Source organism: Dromaius novaehollandiae, chromosome 2, assembly GCF_036370855.1.
Source record: "Dromaius novaehollandiae isolate bDroNov1 chromosome 2, bDroNov1.hap1, whole genome shotgun sequence".
In the NCBI taxonomy this organism is placed as follows: domain Eukaryota; kingdom Metazoa; phylum Chordata; class Aves; order Casuariiformes; family Dromaiidae; genus Dromaius; species Dromaius novaehollandiae.
This window is the reverse complement of record NC_088099.1, coordinates 164,849,202-164,867,916: the sequence shown is the minus strand read 5'-3', so window position 1 is coordinate 164,867,916 and position 18,715 is coordinate 164,849,202. Positions and strand designations below refer to the sequence as shown.

The window sequence follows — 18,715 nt, the reverse complement described above, 5'->3', positions numbered from 1 at the left end:
AAAACGGACAGGTACTTTCTGTCCTATCTTGACTGGTTGATTTCTCATAAAAATGCAGAATTTATTTTTTTCAGCTATGGTGGCAAATTTGAAAAGAATGTGAAGAGTTTTGTATCTTCTAGAAAATGCAGAAAACCTAAAGTATATTTTGTGTTTCAGAAAACCAGACAGGTTAGCCGTAAGGGAATAGACTGGTGTTCCTCAATGAGAGGCAGAACGCTGAGTAGATCTTTCTGCAAAGTTGCATAATGTCGCTGTGCACTCATTCCCACAAGTAATTCCTTTTAAAGATGCAATTTGTGATGGAAGTTAATTTTTATGAACCATGATATGATGTTTTCTACAGATGGAAAAATTTTGTATATTGTTGTTCATATATTGCACTTCGGATCTGCGGTTCTTGTGCTGGACCTTTCTCAGGCAGTCTCATAATTGTGCCAGGTGCTGGCAGTGTTCCATGAAGACATAGAGGGGAACTAATTTGTTTTTGCTTTTGGAGTAATATTGGGCTTGAAAGAAGTCTTCTGAGGTGTAAAGGGTAATCACAAAGCACATACCCCACTGCTCCCCCAAATTTCCTTTCAATACCAGCATTTCAAGTACAGGAAGGTTGCAGAGTTTGAGGGATTAATGTGGATTCCTCCATGGAGGAAGCTTGGAAGATGAGATCAGCCTGCAAGCCTCCGCCGTCTCCGTCTCGCAGTGAGAAACCGGTCAGAAGAGTCACAGCTGAGAAGCGTGCGTAGGCCACGAAGCCTAAGGTACGTCGTGAGAGCATTCAGATTTCAGTGACCCTGTTCTTTGCCTGGCTTTTATCAAGAGAAACTACGGAAACGTGGTGCTACTGACATTCAGCTGGAGCCCTGATTTGATTTGAGGGTTTTGTCGTGACCGTGAGAATTACGGTCTAGCTGGTCAGCAGTTTCTCTTTTCCCTGTTTAGTGGTGTGTGCGTGTGCCTTTCTTTTTTTCTTTCTGTCTGTTTTTTTCCCTGAGGACAAGAGGACCAAAGGATATTCAGCTTCTGTATACAAACGCACCTATTACTTCTCTCAACACTGTTGTTAAGCCTGATTTTTATACGGACTTTGTCCTTTGTCAAGTTACTGTGTGATATCATGGATTGTAGACTCAGTAATAGGAGAAAGAAGCAAAAATTACAAGTATTTTTCTTTTGTTAGGCTACTGTAGATTGAAACTGAAGAAAGTGCTAATTTAAATCAGTTTTGTTGGCTGGATGATTACAAAGACATAGTCCCAGTAGATGCTGTTCCTTACAGCACCAAATAGCACAGTAATCAATAGCAGGATCCCCTGATACATGCATTATAAAAAGGATATGCAAAGACATAGGCTTATTTAAAAAAACATGTACCTAGGCAGAGCTGTACTCTTTCTAAATGCCATCTCCCCTGACAGTTCCTTCTGGCCTGGAGTTTTTTCATGAGACAGGTCTGGACTTGGACACAGCCCATGCCTGCACAGAGCAGCCTGTGCCAGGTAAAGGTAGGAAATGAAGATACGGAGCCACGTATAAAAGGAGGATAAAAAGCCTTAATCTGACTAGGGCGAGAAAGCGTTACTGCACCCTGCGATAGCTAGGACTGGGGTAAACCCCGTGGCTGCCCAGCCGGAGGGAGCTGGATGGGCCAAGGCAAGGAGCAGAGGGGCTTCCGTGCGCTGCTTGGGAGACCAGGATCCCGGCCCGAGAGGCATCGCCGAGGACGAGAGAGTACTTCTGTTAATGCGACGAAGAGGATAACTTCCAGCCGTAATAGGTTTTATTTCATACGCGCTAAAATCACTGGCGGATGACAAGGAATGTAGTAGTTACCAGATGTGCTACCAAATGCGTTACCGGACACAACTTCAGGTCCGAACTGAGGAACCTCTGGCGTCTGGATAATATTCAACCATATTAGCAATGTTTTCTGAGTTTGGTGATGGAAGTTTGTCTTTTGACTGATCAGGACAGAAAGAAAAAGTGAGGAACTGACATGAGGAAGAAGATCATAAAGGAATGGGATCGAAAACTGCAAAGAACTCCATTAAACAAATTAAATCACTGATACTTCCAATATTTGCAGAGAGCTTAGTAAAAGTGTGCTTTCCAGTTTTCAGTTCTTTTTTTTTTTCACAGCGTGGATGAATTTTTTTGTATTGTGGGGCTAGTCAATATTTCCTTTTTGAAATTAAAAAGCCTGATAGAAAGGGAGTGAACTGGCGAATTAATACCACCATTGCTTGCAGCTGACCCGATTAGTCGTGTGACATTGCAGCCTCTGCTACGGTAAGCTGGGCTCGTTGTACTGAAACGTGTCTGCAAGGAGAGCTTTTATTTCTGCTCCGATTGGAAAGCGAGGTTTTTTTTAGCATGGTTATCATGATATTTCAAGTCCGCATATATAGGAAATAAAGTTGGTGCTCGTCTGCTTCACAGATGATCTAATTTAATTAATGCAAAGTGCAATGTTATCTTTAAACTTACCAAGCAGAGAAGAGGTGACACCTCTTAGAATAACACTTAGGTAATTAGGGGTATTTTGCTTAGCGCCGAAAGAGAGATTATCATCATGAACTGGGAATCCTCCTTGTTCTTAATTCAGCACACTTATTAGTAAATAAGTGCCTGATACGCAGCTCTACAGTGATTTAGGAATGGCCCAAGTTGAACTGTTGTTCAGCTCTTTGCTGCCACTAGGGTTTATTTCCAGGGTTACCTGTTGCTACTGAGGACACCTTAATTAATTTGAAAAACTCACTTTCTCTTTGTTACTGCTGCATAATTTAATTAATTACAAACTATTCTCAAGCAGCTGAAATTCCTGAGAAGTGTTGTGTATTTACAGGTGTGCAACCCGTGAAAGAATGTGAGAAGCATAGCATCCAGTGGAGGAAATTTAGAAATTAATTTTGCAGAGAGAGATTCTCCAATGCCTTTTGGAAGGTGGCCTTGATGAATTAGTGCATTTTTTATCTCCTTCATCCCTGACGAATATCACTGATGGCCCGTCAGAGTTGCTAATGGGAGTGGGATTGTCTGAGAAGTGAGAGGAAAGAAGGGAGGCCCATAATGCAATTTTTTTTTTAAAAAAAAGGCCAGAAAATAAAAGGCATACAGTCAGGAGAGAAAAGGGGCTGAAAGTCAGAAAGACTGACTAAACATTAATGATTTTGTTGCCTTTTTCTGGAGCATGTCCTGCTATCGCATGTGCTAATTCGGGCAAGAAGCAGGAGATGGTGAGCATGATGGGATCTGGATAGAGAATATGTATATTGTAGGGCATGTAATTTGATAAAAAGGAAGGTATATTTGAAGATTACACACCTAAAATACGCTCTTTTTTCAAATTTCAAGCCCTAATCCTATGACAAATTATACTCTTTAGTAAGAGTTATTTTCTATAATCAGGGCAGAAAATCAATATGTAAAAGAAACTCAGATTTTGAATTTAAATATTTTTAATATTCTTTTCGTGCCTTTCTTTATTTATTTTTTAAATCTTACAGGGGAGCCTGCAATGCAATGTTTTGGTATTTCTGCACAGTGATTGCAAAGACTATCTGTGGAGTCTCAGGAGCGTGCCGACTCTTGCCCAGTACTTTAAATACTTAACTGAGGTCAGAAGCTGGTTTTGCTGTCGGTAACACAGTATACATTGGAAGTGGTGATGCAATACTGTGGGTAAGGAGAACCCTTACAGAACAGAGTGTTCTGCTTCTCCTCGTAGCAAGAGTGTTTCCTCTGCAGGATGCGCATGGGGGGAATTTGAGTATTACCGTTCCTACTAGAAGTGCTTAGGAATGAAACTTTCTCGGTTCTTTTCCTGATTCTGCTTGTAATTTGTCCTTTGGAAAAGTTTTATCGCGGTCTTCCTTAACATCTCCCTTTGAGAAATGGGTTTGGGGATTGCGATTTCACTGGGATCTGGAAACTTTCTTACAGGTTTTTAAGTAAAATATTCAGATGAGAGGGTTCTTATAGCTAAAAATTATCTTCTGCTAATATCGATCCATTTTCCCAAAGAAAATTTGAGGCTTTTTAAATAATGTATTTCAATTGCTTACTGTTTCAAAACATGTTTCTTTAAAGAATCATTCCTACGTTGTGTTTTATACACTGTACATTTTACAAAGTTGGAAGCACCGAGTTGTTCTCAGGAGCTCCTTGGCTTACATCTCTTTTGCCAAGTGGATTTTTCTTCCCTGCTTCTGCTAAGCAAAAGTTTAGATGCATAAAAGTATTTTTCAGCAATCAGGAGGAGTGTACATGGACATTTTATTGATTGTTTACTCATTAAAGATATATTACTATAGATTTGAGTTTCTTGACTATTAATTTACCTGTTGTGTCTATTGGACTCATTGTTGAATAGTTTCTGTATTGATTACAGCTAATGGTGCTGTTCAATTAATTATTCCTATTTTTTTTTTAAAATGACTGTTCTAATGTTTCTCATATCTCCAGGATTTTTCTTAACATCAATCTGTAAGAGATGCTCATATTAAATTATACTGAGGTGTTGTGTCGTCTTCTATGTAATGATTATTTCCCTTTACATTCAGTAAATAAAGATTACATCTGCAGAGAAAGAATCTTATGTCCTTGAGTTACAGTTACCTTAACATAACTTTGGTCTAGATCAATCTTTTTGGAGCTAAAGTAGTATTCTTTCACTATAGACTTTTTTTTTCCCAAAAGCTTCTTGATTCAGCTGTTTTTCATGTGATAGCCAGGCAGCCCTTACTGGTGAGCTGGCATACAGAAGAGACTGAGCATCCTATTTAATTTCCCAGCCCAACAAATCCGCTTCATTGCACCTTCTTTTCCCATTCATTTGTATGTTTTCTTGTATTCTTATTACCTGTTCTGGAGGAATCTTTTCTTACTCTGCAATGGTCTGGTTTCTGCGGGAGTAGCAATATTCTGTAGAATAACATGGAAGTTCTCCTTAGAGTTTACTATTTACTGCTGCATATGAAGTACTATAATAGCACTTCAGTTGAACAAATTGATCAGAGTTGTGGTGTGCAATTATGGTTGAGCTGGTAATTAGAAATCAGTGTGTGAAAGGTACTGCCCTTCAGTCAAAGTCACTGCTGGAGGGACCGGCAGCAAGGTGTCCTTAGTAATGCTAAATGCTGTCATTTAGTTAGGAAGCTTTGATGCCCAGCATTTTGCTTTTCATTAGCTACCTAGTGGTATTCAAATAGCAGTTCTTTTATAATTTTGCTTTTAACTCTGTTATGAGAGTGGATATGGCAAGGATTTCAAAGTGCGGACTAGAGAGAATTTTTTTTTTTTAAAGTACCCACTTTATGCAAAAAATGTCTTTGAAGACAAAGTGCATCAAGAACCCAGGATGGTGATCTTTTTGATAGTTTATGAGTAAAATATTTCTTCTCAATATAGTAAGGTGGTATTAATGTCTGCTGCTTTAATTAAGAGTCTTGTCACCTGGAACTTATGCGCAGAAGCATGTATCCATCCCTTCATCGACACCAATGCAGTAAGTGGTCAACAGTGTGCAAATTCATCCAGCCAAAGTCACCAGGTGGATTAAACGGCTTTTCCATGCTCTCAGGATGGGGCTTCCAGGATGGAGCCTTCTTAAAAGCTATAATCTATAATCTGCCCCCCTCCCCAAATGTATTGATATTTGGAATTCCAGACGTGCTCCATTCTGCTTTCCTCTTTTGTATGATCAACCGCTGGCAAAATTATGTTTGCAGTGACACTGCCTTTTCCCGCTGGCTTGCAGCGATGGAGTTTAGCGAAGCCGAATAAATTCTATGGATATCCTTAGAGATTAACAGGATCTGCAGCTCCGTCTGTCATTTGTGTTGGTTTGACAAGGCCGCTGGAGGAAATATCCAACAGAAGTTAAATCTGTGGCGTTAGCTTTTGAAAGGAGTTCTGCTTTGGAAGTGTTCTGGGTAAATTGTTTTAAGTTGGAGCTTTGTAAGCTTACAAAAGTGTCAGATTTTTTTTGTCCTTAAGATAGAAAATCAATCATTCATATCATATGTGGAGTTCTTCCAAGGCATGTGCGTGGGGGTTTAAAGGAATATGTATATATTCTGTATTTTTACATCCTGTTTATATGATATGAATACTATTATCATTCTAAATTATATGAATGAGTTCTCTTAGATACATTCCTCACTGCGACAGGTTATGATGATGCCCTTAAACGCTGGTGCTCATCAGTGGCACATGACGGTTGCATTTTTAGACTCTTTCTGGACATTTTTCATTTGTTGTAGGACGTCAGGCCGCGTTTTGCTTGTGGAGTGATGATGCTCGGTGACCTTCTGGACCAACCTGTAGTATAGTCTACCTGTGATTACATAGGGCCGGACTTAGTGCTGCAACCTAGTGCCATGTTCCTGTGCAGAATAAACCATGTTAACCGTATTGCAGGAGGTTTACGAAGCAGGATACCGTGACTATTACAGCATAATATAGAGCATACATAGCTAGACTTTTCATAGAAGAATTCCTAATTAAAATTGAAATTCTTGCTTGCCTCCTGACTTAAGTAGCATCAGACACATGTAGAGCCTAGCTCTGATTTTTATTAAATCGTCCAGCTGCTTAATTAGAATGAAGTATGTTTAGAGTGGGTTTGCATTTTTTCTTTATTTTTGTACTTAATACTGATTACCTCGCTTGATGTAACAGAAGCTTGAGTTCATTAACTGTGATTTAGGAATTAACAAAGAGTAGACAGAAATGTCCGGAGTGCCCCGTGGATATTTTGGGTTGTACTAGAAGGTCACTTGTATGAATATTAATGAAACTAAATCAGGAAATAGAGCTAGCTCCCATTACTTAAAAGCAAACTGGAGATATGCAAAATATGTATGCACACACATGGAGCAAAACATTGAATTCTTGATTTGGTAGTTTTTAAATCACCATGTTATGGTAATTTTAAGAAGTTGTGTGTAAGAGTATTTCTGTTCTCTCAGTCAAGAGACAGAATGGTGTCAAACATACATATATTTTGGAAGCTAAAAAATCCTTATAGATTGTTCCTTGGAGCTTGTGGGGAAAAAAATTAACAAGTTTCATAAACTGCCATATAAATCTGGAATTGTAAGGGAAAGTATTTTTAACTGTCTGAGGATTGGTGACACCTGGCAGATATTACTGTTTCCCCAGACTTGTGTTGCCTTGGCTTTTTGGGTTTCCGCTAATACTGGAAAAACATCCTCCTTTCTAATATTTGCTAAACAGTCATGTTCCTCTAAAATGAACTTCATGGAAAGATAAGGTTCATGGACTTTATCTAGTCAACAGTTATTTTTACTGTGTTAGTTTTTGTGTGCTTACGCTGACTTACATGGAGACCAGACGCTTTAGTTGTGTTTAACCTTCCTCTACGTGTCTGCAGCCGAGAACTTTAAAAGCCTATTTTATTAGGAAGGTAATGACTTGCTCTGTATTTTCTAAGAGTATAAAAGAGCATATCACTTAATAAACCCTAAACACTTAGAAGCGAAAACTAGCTTTTCATTTTTCCTAAGTTAACTGGAGCGTGGGGAAGAATTATGTGAAGGGAAGTCCAATTGACTTTGTTCTGTACTCTTTAGTATTGGAAAGGATTGGGGGAAAAATAGCACCTGGTTGGATTAGATGAGGTCATTTGATTGTGGATGTTTCCCTTTTCTTTAGGTAAGAGAGTGGATGGTTTAGGAGGGCGAATTCTCGATGGCCTAGAAACTTTGCTGTTAAATCACTTCAAATGGTCTCGTATAATTGAGCCATTTTAACGCACGGCAATGAAACGTAGCTAACAAATAATTTAATTTTATTTCTCTAGACACTGGAAGCCATTCTGAATTTTAAATACTCCGGTGGACCAGGACATGTTGAAGGGTATTACAGGAACCTTTCGCTAGGCCTCCACGTAGAAGTAGAGCCGTCCGTTTTCTTTACACGGGTCAGCACCCTGCCAGCCACCAGGTAAGCCTTGCTTTGACTCTCTCTTTGACACATGTCTCTGCTACGTTGAGTATAACTTCAGAAGCTTGCAGTAAACTTCTGGCATCATCTGCAACATGTAGGTAAAGAATTACATCCACGAGTTTTCAAAATTCCCATCGTTGACAAGTTTAACCCGATTTGACCCCAGACTATGATTAAGGCAGTCGCTGGAAAATTTCTGAAGCTCCAGTATTTTTTTCATGATGCTTTATTTTGCAGGGACAAAATATTGCCTATATTGTAAGACTTGGTGACTTCTTTCTATACATCTTTGCTGTTGTGGTATGTTCTGCATTACATTGGTTGGTGTTTGCCCCGACACCATCTTGCAGAGAATACACGTGGAAGTGGTTGTCTTTGGAAGTGAGGAATAAATTGTAATCATTCTCTCTTTCGGGGCTTTTTTCTTCTTTGGAGCCGCAAAGTAGTTTCCCATGTACATAGCGATTTTTAAAAATCGTGATGGTTTGATGGTGGTCAAATACCATAATTACTAAATTTTGATTGCTCAAAATTCATCTGCAACTGTGAGTGGAATCGGTTTTAATAATTATTTTTTGCTGTAATTGTCTTCGTTTGTGGCTAAATGCAGAGTTCTTAATCTGTATATTTTTATTAATTTCATATTCTTTAACATACTACTTAACCGAAGTGGCTTTTGCAATGATGAATTCTGTAAGTTAATGATTTTGCTCATCCTTTTTCTTTCTTTTTTTTTTAATGTCTGCATGTAAGTTCACCTACTTTACTAGTTAAATACTCTGCAGCTTATAAATATTTGAGATGTAGTCAATCTTTTGGCAGTCGGAAGGACTCCACGGTGGTGTTGGAATAGCCCTTATTCAAGAGATGAATAACTGAGCTTGCCTTTGTTGGGAAGAAGGAAGACTGAGAATGGAGTTGTTTCAGTCTATAAGTACTTCTAAAGTACCAGGAAGGAGGAAATGCTCTTTAAGATAAAGGCTGAAGTTAGTACACGAAGAAATTGTTACAAACTGAACAGGAATATGTTTGTATTACATCCCCTTCTAATTTCCGACTACCAAAATAGTGGGATTATTGAAAAGCATGTTGGTGTGTGTAGCGGGGGCAAGTGTTCTGCTGGGTTTCAGGTTTAAACTTCTTCCCATGCAGTTATATAATCTCGCTTTGATAGGAGAGGCTGAATTTAATGGGACCAAGAGATTCCTTCCAGTCTCAGGTCCTTTCTCATGACAAACTTCAGAAAGAAAATCCAAAGACAGGCAAGACAGGAATAGCAGCCTTGGAGGTATCGGGACCAAATTTCATTCTCAAAGTCACAGATATCATAGTATTGCAAAAATGGCCAAGGATGGATAGAGAGCAACCTAGCTTGCAAAACACAAAGTATTTAGTGTTTCTTTTGTTCCTGTGAGCAGCAGTGAAGACTCAGGAAAAATTTTCTTTGTCTAGTTTGGGGGCCTGAACTTAAAGAAACCTGAAGAAAATGTGGATGAGTTGGAGAAAGTCTAGAACGAGAAGTATGATAAAAAGTGACTTATGCTAATGGATTGAAATTGTTGGACTTGCTGAAGCTAAAGACAATCCTGCAGTGGGAGTTAAGTTTTTACTTACGTATATAGCACCACAAGGTGGATAGGTACCTGTTTTTTGCAGCAGGTAATGCACTAAATAATGAGCTTTGCATGCTGCAAGGAAGTTTTAGGTTAAACAAGGATAATGAAGCACTGCAATAATTTGTATAAAGATATTTAAAAATTAGACAAACAAGATTGTCTCAAATGGATTTTTTTTTTACGAGTAGTTATATTGTGTCCAGCCTTTGTCGAAGAGACCTAAAACTGCATGGTTTTATTGGAAAGCAGCTTTGTCACATATTTTGCTGCTTAAAAGTTTGGCATGGTAGACAGAATTTTATTGTTTTAAGAACTGTTCTAGAGAAGTAAATCTAATGCTACCTGTAAAGGCTGAACTTAATATCTGGAGTAGTTGTTTGCAAAATTCCAATAGCATATTAATGACATGCAGAGTTTTGGCACTGCAGCGGCTCTTCGTTAGGCACGCGTAAGGTCGTCAAGGCTTTATAAGTGACCTCTCTGTCTCCACCTGGAAATGCAAGTGCTGCAGCATCCTCGTTTCCAAGTAGATTCATTACATAGGTTAAAATACTCCTTTTGTGTTTATTATTTACTTGCATAGTCCTTTTTGTTCAGAATGTCAGAAACGTCCTTCATACTCTGTTTATCTTAAGTATACTTTAAAAGGTAAGAGTTTAAAGGTTCATTGAAATTACTTTCCTATACTTGCAGAGTAGCCTGGATTTGAAGCTGCAAACCTTCCCCAAAAGCTTTAAGTATAACACGATGATTTTATTTGACAATCAACTGCCGAAACGTTTGCCTTTTGTGCTAGGTTTCCGCAACGATGCTTTCTGTGAGACAAGGTTACCTTACCCCTGTGTTGCCAGTCTATTCTCAGGAACGTGCTATGCCTGGAAAATATTTAATCATAAAATCTATGATGTATATTGAGGTCTTAATTCAACGGTAAAGTTTCTGCATCGTTCAGCTGCGTACACTTTCACGAGTCTTATAGCAGCAGGCACTATATATAGTTGCTCCAGTTCAGCCAAGTGCTGAAGTTCACGTTGTATGCATTTGCTTCATTCTTTGCCTGTTCATCATACACATCAGCCTTTAAGTCAGTGCAAACTTTATTTTAAGTGATTTGCTGACTGGAGATGAAGTTAAAGATGTGACTGACTTTTAATTAGGACGCCTAAAAGCTTTATTGAATTGGGGGAAAAACATTGTAGTTTAAATGCCTTTCAGAAATGCTCTATTGCAGGACCTGTCAAAAGGCGGCTCAAATCTTTTTTTTGTTGCGTAGGTATACGTTGTCTGCTCAGTCGGGAATGCACTTGATTTTTATATGCTCACTGTCTCCCACAGTTTGTTCAATGCTAATGGTTTTAGGGATCAGAACGCTGTTGCTTTACTCTTGCTCTTCCTAGTATTGATTCTCCATCAGCAAGAGCCGTCACGTATCGTTCTGGATTGTTTTAAAGTGAAAATTGTAGAAATATGTCATCTTCCAGACACCTAAGGATAAGTATTTATCATTAGCTGAAGCAAAGCTTGTTTCTCGACTGTTGATCATTTCTGCCAATTTCTAAGACTCAGTTACAGCGAATATAAGTCAAATTTTGCACTTTCACTGTTGCTTTTCTAAAATCCTGAATTTGAGTTCCCTTTCATTTACAGGTGAGTGTTCATTGCTTAAATTCTATTTGAGTTTAAATTCTAAACTGTTTTTGTTTAGTGATTATGAGAAACTGTGTTTTATAACTTAGCTTTTCAGCTGTCAATTCAGAATGAAAGTTGTCATTGCTTTCATTTTCTCAATTCAGTTTTTTCCCTTTCTTCTAAGTTATTTCGTTTGTGGTGTTGCTTTACATTTTACCTCAATGAAAGTAAGAAACAATAGCTTAGTAGGTGCTAGGCTTAAAAATCAAAGTTAACTAATAACGAAAACCCCTTTAACATTGATTTATCCCTTAAGATTTTACTGAAAAACATGGAAAAAAAAGTGAATGATTTCTTTTTCTTGCAGTAGTAACCTACAGATTATGGTTTATGTAAAAGTCTTCCAAACTTATTTGATACATATTTTTTTTTTTAGTTGATGAGCAGATATACATGGGAGGTATCACTGAAACATCTGGGTTTTTTTTTGTTTAGGTTTATATTTTTCTGAGTGTTTAGCCTTAAGTATGTCCTCTGCTCATCCACAGGTTTGTGCTTAACCACACAAGATAGAGCAGTTTCATTAACTATATCATTAGGTCTTAAGATCCAATCAACCCTAAGAATTAGGTGCTTTTAACCTTTATTTGTACTAGTCTCTGTGGTTAGCTTGAGGCAGCCCTTAACACGCTGCATTGTTTAACCCGTTGCCTAATTCTGTTTCAGATATCAGCCCTCCTCCTGTCCGACAAGGTGCAATCCTGTCAATAAAACGCTGTTCCTTGCTCTGAGGTTTTTCCCTGGATATCTCAACCTCTGCTCCCTGAGATTCTTGCATCCAAAAAAGGCTGGCACAAAAGCCTGGTGCTTGGCAGTCGTTTGCCTCGACCATGTCACCTGTAATGCTTGACTCTGCTTTTTCATGTTTGCTGGGAGATCATTGTCCTGTGATCCGTAAGCTAAAAGTTAGTGTTTGAAGCAGCCCTCTAACAGAGTATAAGAGGTATGAGCTCGTGTCGCGGTTCTCCCAGTCTGTCCCACAGCTTGCTGCAGTCTTGAAGGGCTTCTGGGATATACTTGCTTGACCCTTTATGTACCATAAAATGCCCATAAATCAGCATAATAACATTCTTCCCATCGCCTTCTGTAATTGGGCTCACCACATGAATTCACTCCTTATCAGGTCTTAGCCCCAAAGCTACTGCTGTGACTTCAGGCCACAAAGCAGTTCAGTTGCCAGCAAATTACTTTCCAGACCGTCAGTAGAGATACGATGCTAATGGTTCAGTGTAAGGGGAATGTTGTGTTGCCGGTTTCACGTGATGCACCTCTTCATTTCGACATACTGTTAGCTCCGAGAGAGTCTGTCGCTGAGACCTGCTCTAGCTCGATTGTCTTGAACGATTTCTTTTATAGGTGTTGGTTCTCTCAAAGACATTATCTGCCAATTTTGGCAGACACTGAATGCTGTTCCTCAATGCCTGTTATCACAAAGCAGCTAATGCACAGAGCATGAAAAGATGCCAGAAAACATGCTGCTTTACTCCATACTTTTGGTAAGAATTCAAGTAAGGTATGGTCTAAATACCGTACAGGGACCCATTATTCTCCTTGCACCCCTTGCCATTATGCCATCCGGACAAATGTGTTTTAGAGGAGAGCCATCTACAGAAGTCTGAAAATCCATCTGTTTTGCTTGTTGCAAGGGTGACAGGTGAATCTGTAGATGAAGTCCATCTACAGCACCTCAGGCACACTGCCTTCTTCTTTGTGCAAAGCTTGAAAACCAGATAATTAAGCATTTCTTAGCGGTACATTCTATAAATTCAAAAAGTTGGAACAAGGTAAATTTTTGAATGTTCTTGAAGCAGTGGAGTTTTCTTCTTGTCTTAGAACCACCGCACAGCTGATGAGACATCAGCTGCAGATCTTGTCTGGCAAGTGCAGATCACTCAAAATCTGTTCTTTAATTGAGTCAAAGGAAAAGGGACCTGCTGCAGGTCTCATAATTCAGTAAGTGCCAGGTCCTGTAGATTCATGTACATTTTTCCTTGCACCATTAGTGTATGTTTTTTAATGAAATGTTTTAGTTCTATAAACAAGGCGTAAGTCCACAGTAATGCCTGCAACATGCTCCCTGCTAAGACCTGTCATTGTTTTGTATTTAACATTAGAATCCATTTATTTCCGACTTGTTTTCACCAAAGTGTTAGGAGACTAAGAAAGAACAACCTTGAAATGTTGAGTATTCTCAAAAGCTCCTGAGTTTGGTGGACAGAACTTTGGGTCTTAATGAAACCAAACAAAGTTTTCAGAATAACAGTTACTGTTTCCATGGTTTCCCACTTTTTCATTACACTAAATTGCAGCAGAGCTTCCTTGGCAGTCAGATGTGGGGTAGAAATCCTGATCATGCATTACAGATGATAGAAGGGAAAGGGGAAATACATGTTTGCCTGTGCTCAAGTTCTTGTGACTGCAGATCAGCCTTAGCCCTCCCTGTCCTTGGAGGATAGTTTGGAGAATGTGTGAGGAAAACATCACTGTGTTCTTGCTCTGTTGTTACATTCTTCCTTACGCACCAGGCTAGATGAACCTTTCCTTTAATCCATTCAGATTATTTTCCTGGGTCCAGCCTCCCCAGGAAGAGATTCCTTCACCCCAGGCATCTACTTCTTTTGCTCCTTTGCATCCACCAGTTTTGCTCAGGATGAAGAGCAAACATCTGCAGATCTTTATTCCTATGTGTTCTACTATGGTGCTGCAGATTTCAAACCCTTGCTGTAAAAGCAGATGTGTTAGGTCTTAGTTATCTGATCTTAAAACCCCTTATGGCAGCAGCTGCTGTGGGGGGAATACACTGTTCAAAACCATTGAAAGTTGGCCTCTAGTGAAGAAGGTGCAGTCAGGAAGCTCGCGGTCACCTGTTTCTAGTGATTAACCATACTTGTGTTTGCATAAGCATCTAATGCTTGACCTGTTTTACTCTTTTGGGGTATTTGCACTGCCCTGGCTGATGAACTTTTTCATCAACCTAATTAATGACAGCTGGATGGCATAGTGAATGTGTTGACCTTGCAAAGGAGGTGATCTTCAAAATGCCTATGAGCCAGCTTTGTGAAGACCCAGCCTCCCTGCAGGCTCTCTGCAGAATTGACTAAGGCAGCAGGTATCTCCTGCCCTGCCTTGTCAGGTTGTTCAAACAAAATATGTATATATTTTAGTACAATCAAATATGAAAGATACAGTAAAAAAGTCACAGATCTTTCAAGCATGGAGAAAAAGCTTTTCAGTTGGGTACTTGAAGATGAATCTATTTAGTTTATTATGAGGAAGGCTAAGATCTGACTTGTTTAAGATGAATGAATGTTGCTACAGAGAGAAAATATTGAGTGTTAAATTCACTCTTTTGTTAATGAAAAATAATAATAATAATAAAACTAGTTGAAACAGATACCAGGCAAATTCAATTACAAATAAAGGTCTCATTTTGATCAATTAGACTGATTAAGCATTGGAAAGAGATGGCAAGGAATGGATTTAGTAACCTTTTTTATATTCTCAGGACTGGTTGTCTTTCTGGAAGATAGTCTTTATTCATGCATACACCATTGAGCTCAATATAGATTTAAGTGAGTGAAGTCAAAGAACTCATGGCACATAGAAAGCTAGATTCAATTCCTCTTGCTAACCTTAAACCTTGGTAATTGTATAACGTTGCCGTGAGTTTGGAGAAGAACAGCGAAAATAGTTTATGGATTGAGGGAATTGATTTTTGAGATCAAAATATGTAACATTTGGCACGTAAAGACATGAGAACATGAATCTGCAAGTATTTGTAGATGTGCTGGGAATATTTAGCATAACTGAAAGGGTTTATAGCTAGGAAAAGTCAGACGAGGACAATCCTTAAAATAGCTGAGAAGACTCACTCTTAACAGTGAGATGCATAAATTTCTGACTTAATCATCCAAACTTAGGGTTGAAAGCTTCGTTTTTAATAAAAATTAAATTGAAGAAACCCTATTAAAATACAATAATAACAGTGAAGATGCTCTAGACTGTTGTTCCCTGGTATTGCTATGTGAAGTAGCTACGTTTGCCAGTGGCTTTTGGAGAATTGGGTATTCTGGCAAGTCGTTGACTGTCTTCATTGCCAAGGGCTTCTCTTAACTTTCTCTTTATGAGTAGGGGTGTTGTGTATGCCCATCTGAAGAAAAAAGTAAAAGAAACAAATAAGACACTAAAGCAAAAATATGAATTTGAAAAGACGCATTGATTTCAGTTGATGGGGAGATTGAGCTGAGTCAGGATGTAGAAAACTTGCCAAAATCCCCCCCTCAGTGTTTCTTGCTTAAACTGACTGTAAAACTAAGTGAGAAGCAGAGCTGCAATGAGGTTATTCTCAGCAGTGAGCCGTCATTAGAACATGACAGCTGCATCTGGTTTTTATTACTGCCTTAAATGTTACTGAAGCAAGTCGTCCGATGTTGCTTCGGAGAGCATCGGAAGAATACTTGCAATACCCCTGAAAGAAATGTTTAGATCAAAATATAGTTGTCTCTTGTCTTGGTTTCCTCTGGTCCCAATTTTGTGACTCTTTTGGAATCATAACGGGAATTATAATTTTTAAAAAAGATAATTTGATCCATCATGTCTATACCTGTTGTTTGTGTGTTATATCCTGAATTATCTAACAGAGGATAAAAGTAAAATTCAAACAATAATCTTCAAGACAGTTTAGAATTAACTCTATGAATTTCAATAAAAAATTAAGAGCATGTTTGAAATGATTATTAACTTAATTGTACATGTTATTCTGAAGACCTTTAGATTATAAATCACCCAACTGAAAATAAAAGTCTTTATAATACTAGTTTTTCCATGCCCAACCTTCTGATGTTTAGACTTTCATCTTACTTGTAAAAGAAAACCTTGAACATGAAATTCATGGTGGACTTTTCCAACAGAAATCCCTGGGACAAATAAGAGAGAATTGAAATGGAAAATGTGTGCACACTATGATTTTTAGTATTCTTCCACTTAGACTCTGAAACTGTTTAACCCAGCCTTGTTTCCTTCCCATTAGCAGTCAAAATGACAGATGGAAAGAAAAGTCATATCCTTTCAAGAACTTTAGTTCTTGATCTTGGAGTCTAGAATATACATTGTAGTACAGCTGAAATGCATTTTCATTCACTTTGGACATTTAACATACTGGAATGGTTTCTATATCATTCTGCTCAGAAAAGACACGTTTTGTTTGCAGTGTCTGTTGTATTTTTCTGGATAGTCTTAAATCTCATTTCCCAGGGAAAAGAAGTGTATACGATCATTTTGACTATTTTTGCCTCTCGCCCCAATAAATTTTGACGAATTTCAGCCAACCATGTGAGGGGAAGTCAAAACCATTCCTGCAGATTGGTTGTTGTTGTGTTCGGTGCACTGGTTGGCATGGATGATCTCGGGACCATCCGAGAACATGAAGCTGATGGACGTGTGAGGAAGCTGTAGGTAGTGGAGGGTGTACGGGGGGAAAATTGGTATGTGCAGGTACGGGAGCCGAGATTTTTGTCCTGGATTCGTGTATTTGTCTCGTATCCTCCAGAAGACTCAGATTTAATGAATACATGAAAAAAAGAGTGTATTATCCAGCTTTTGCAGAAATAGGAAGATGGGTAGATGGTTTGGAAAAAGAAGAAGAAATGAGGTAAGTGTAGGTAATTTCTCCCAGTTGCAGGAAACAGTGGCTTATGACTGCTTCCTCTGAGCCAAAAATTTTGGTAGGCCACCATGGTCAGTAGTTTAATAATGGTCAGTAGTTTAATCACCTTTAGATCCATTTATTCTTTTGAGTATTTAAAAATATTTATTAGCTTATATGCATTGTTGTAGTAGTTTACCTGGTGTGAAAGCCAGAGTTCATGGTCCAAAATTTTTTCAATTGCCTTAAAACCCTTAAAACAATAATAGGACATTTGAAATTTATCTACTTCTGTGGTTAGTTTAAGCAACAGATTAGTGACTTGACTACATGTAGGAGTTCAGCAAATTCATATTGGAGATTTTTTTTAGAACTCTTGCACGAATATGATTTGGCTCTAAAATCTTACTGACACTTTGAGATGGGTCCTCTAATTCATATCTTGCAAAAGAAGACTTCTGTAAGTTCACCTGTAGTGAATGTTGATATAAGTAATTCGTGTGGCTTTCTTGCTAATTCTTTGTTTTCCTTGGACTGTCATAGCTTGACCTCACCACTTCTCCAGAAGCTTTCTATGAGTGACATGTTAAAAGAAAACAAAATTCTTGCTAGTTTTCAAATCTGTAGCAAGTTGCTCTTTCAAGACTTGTGGGTTTTTGATTTTTTCTTCTTTTAACTTCATCATGACGTTACATCTAACTTGCCAGAGCTTACTATCTATCTTTTCCTTACTTGGATACAGCTTCCAGTATGGAAAGTTGCTATGGGACATACTAAAAAATCCTACTTCCATAAAGTTTGTAAGCATACTCTCTACCAGAAGTTTCACTTGCACATCTTAACTTCATATCTACTGGAGAGGCAGAAGTCTGTGGTGTCCTGACAGGTCTTGTCCTACTCTCCCAGCGCTGAGATGGAAGCCACGCTGCTTTTTCTCTCCTTTTCATTACTGGTAACAGGTTAGCTACTAACTTGAGTACTGCCCTTCCAGTATTCTTTTTCTTTTTTTTTTCTTTTTTTTTTGTGAGTTGTTAAGGGAGGGAATTCCCTTCTGATGCCTCATTTCTTCTGAATTCTTGAGGTTTGGCATGTTTGCTGCAGGCGCTCAGCTGCCTTTGTGCATTCTTCTCTATATTCAGTGGGGTTTTATCTGAAAAGAATGAAACCCCCTCAAAATATAAAAACAGCCTCCACATCCCCTTTTGCTTTTCTCTTTGTCTGCGAGAGTTGCCCCTGTCTCCAGGCAGTGTTTGCTTGTCATTTAGTGCCTGATTGCATGTGACGCTGCTGTCACTGCTGTGGCCTGAACTTGAGCCTCCTGGACTTGGTATAGGAGCGTTTCCATCTCGAGGGCTTGCAGGGTAGCAACACAGTCCCCTCCATGCATGCTCTGAAAATAATATTCCTTGATTTTCAGAAGAGAACCGTATTTTGATCTAGAGGACCGGCTTCCAAAATAGAAGAGCGGTTCCAAAGCTCATGAACCGCTAGAGTTTGATTTTCCTTTGGAAGGGTTGGTATTTGTGTTTAATTGCAAATTAACGTGCAGTAGGATAAACATCCTTGGCTGCCTGAGAGACTCAACTGTATGTTATGGAGTTTGAATGCATATAACTTGAAAAGTTTAGTAGTTCATAGGTGCTCACAGATATTTTTGGTTACCAGGAGAGAATTTCTTTTAATTTCAGAAAACGACACTATTCTGTCTTCTATCAAACTCACTTAAATGGAGTCGTTCCAATCTGGTAGCGATTATACGTGCCACGATGGTCTGTGACCTTTGCACGACGGC

The 18,715-nt window shown here is 38.7% G+C and overlaps 1 protein-coding gene across 4 annotated transcripts in view; it reads left to right on the top strand.

The window, feature by feature from the left end:
* TRAPPC9 (trafficking protein particle complex subunit 9) overlaps positions 1–18,715 on the top strand; it is a 455,157-nt gene that overhangs the window by 156,262 nt on the left and 280,180 nt on the right. For all 4 annotated transcript variants that reach the window (XM_064507900.1, XM_064507899.1, XM_064507902.1 and 1 more), the window contains one exon: positions 7,829–7,971. In XM_064507900.1, the coding sequence (XP_064363970.1) occupies positions 7,829–7,971 (143 nt within the window). The remainder of the gene's footprint in view (positions 1–7,828; positions 7,972–18,715) is intronic.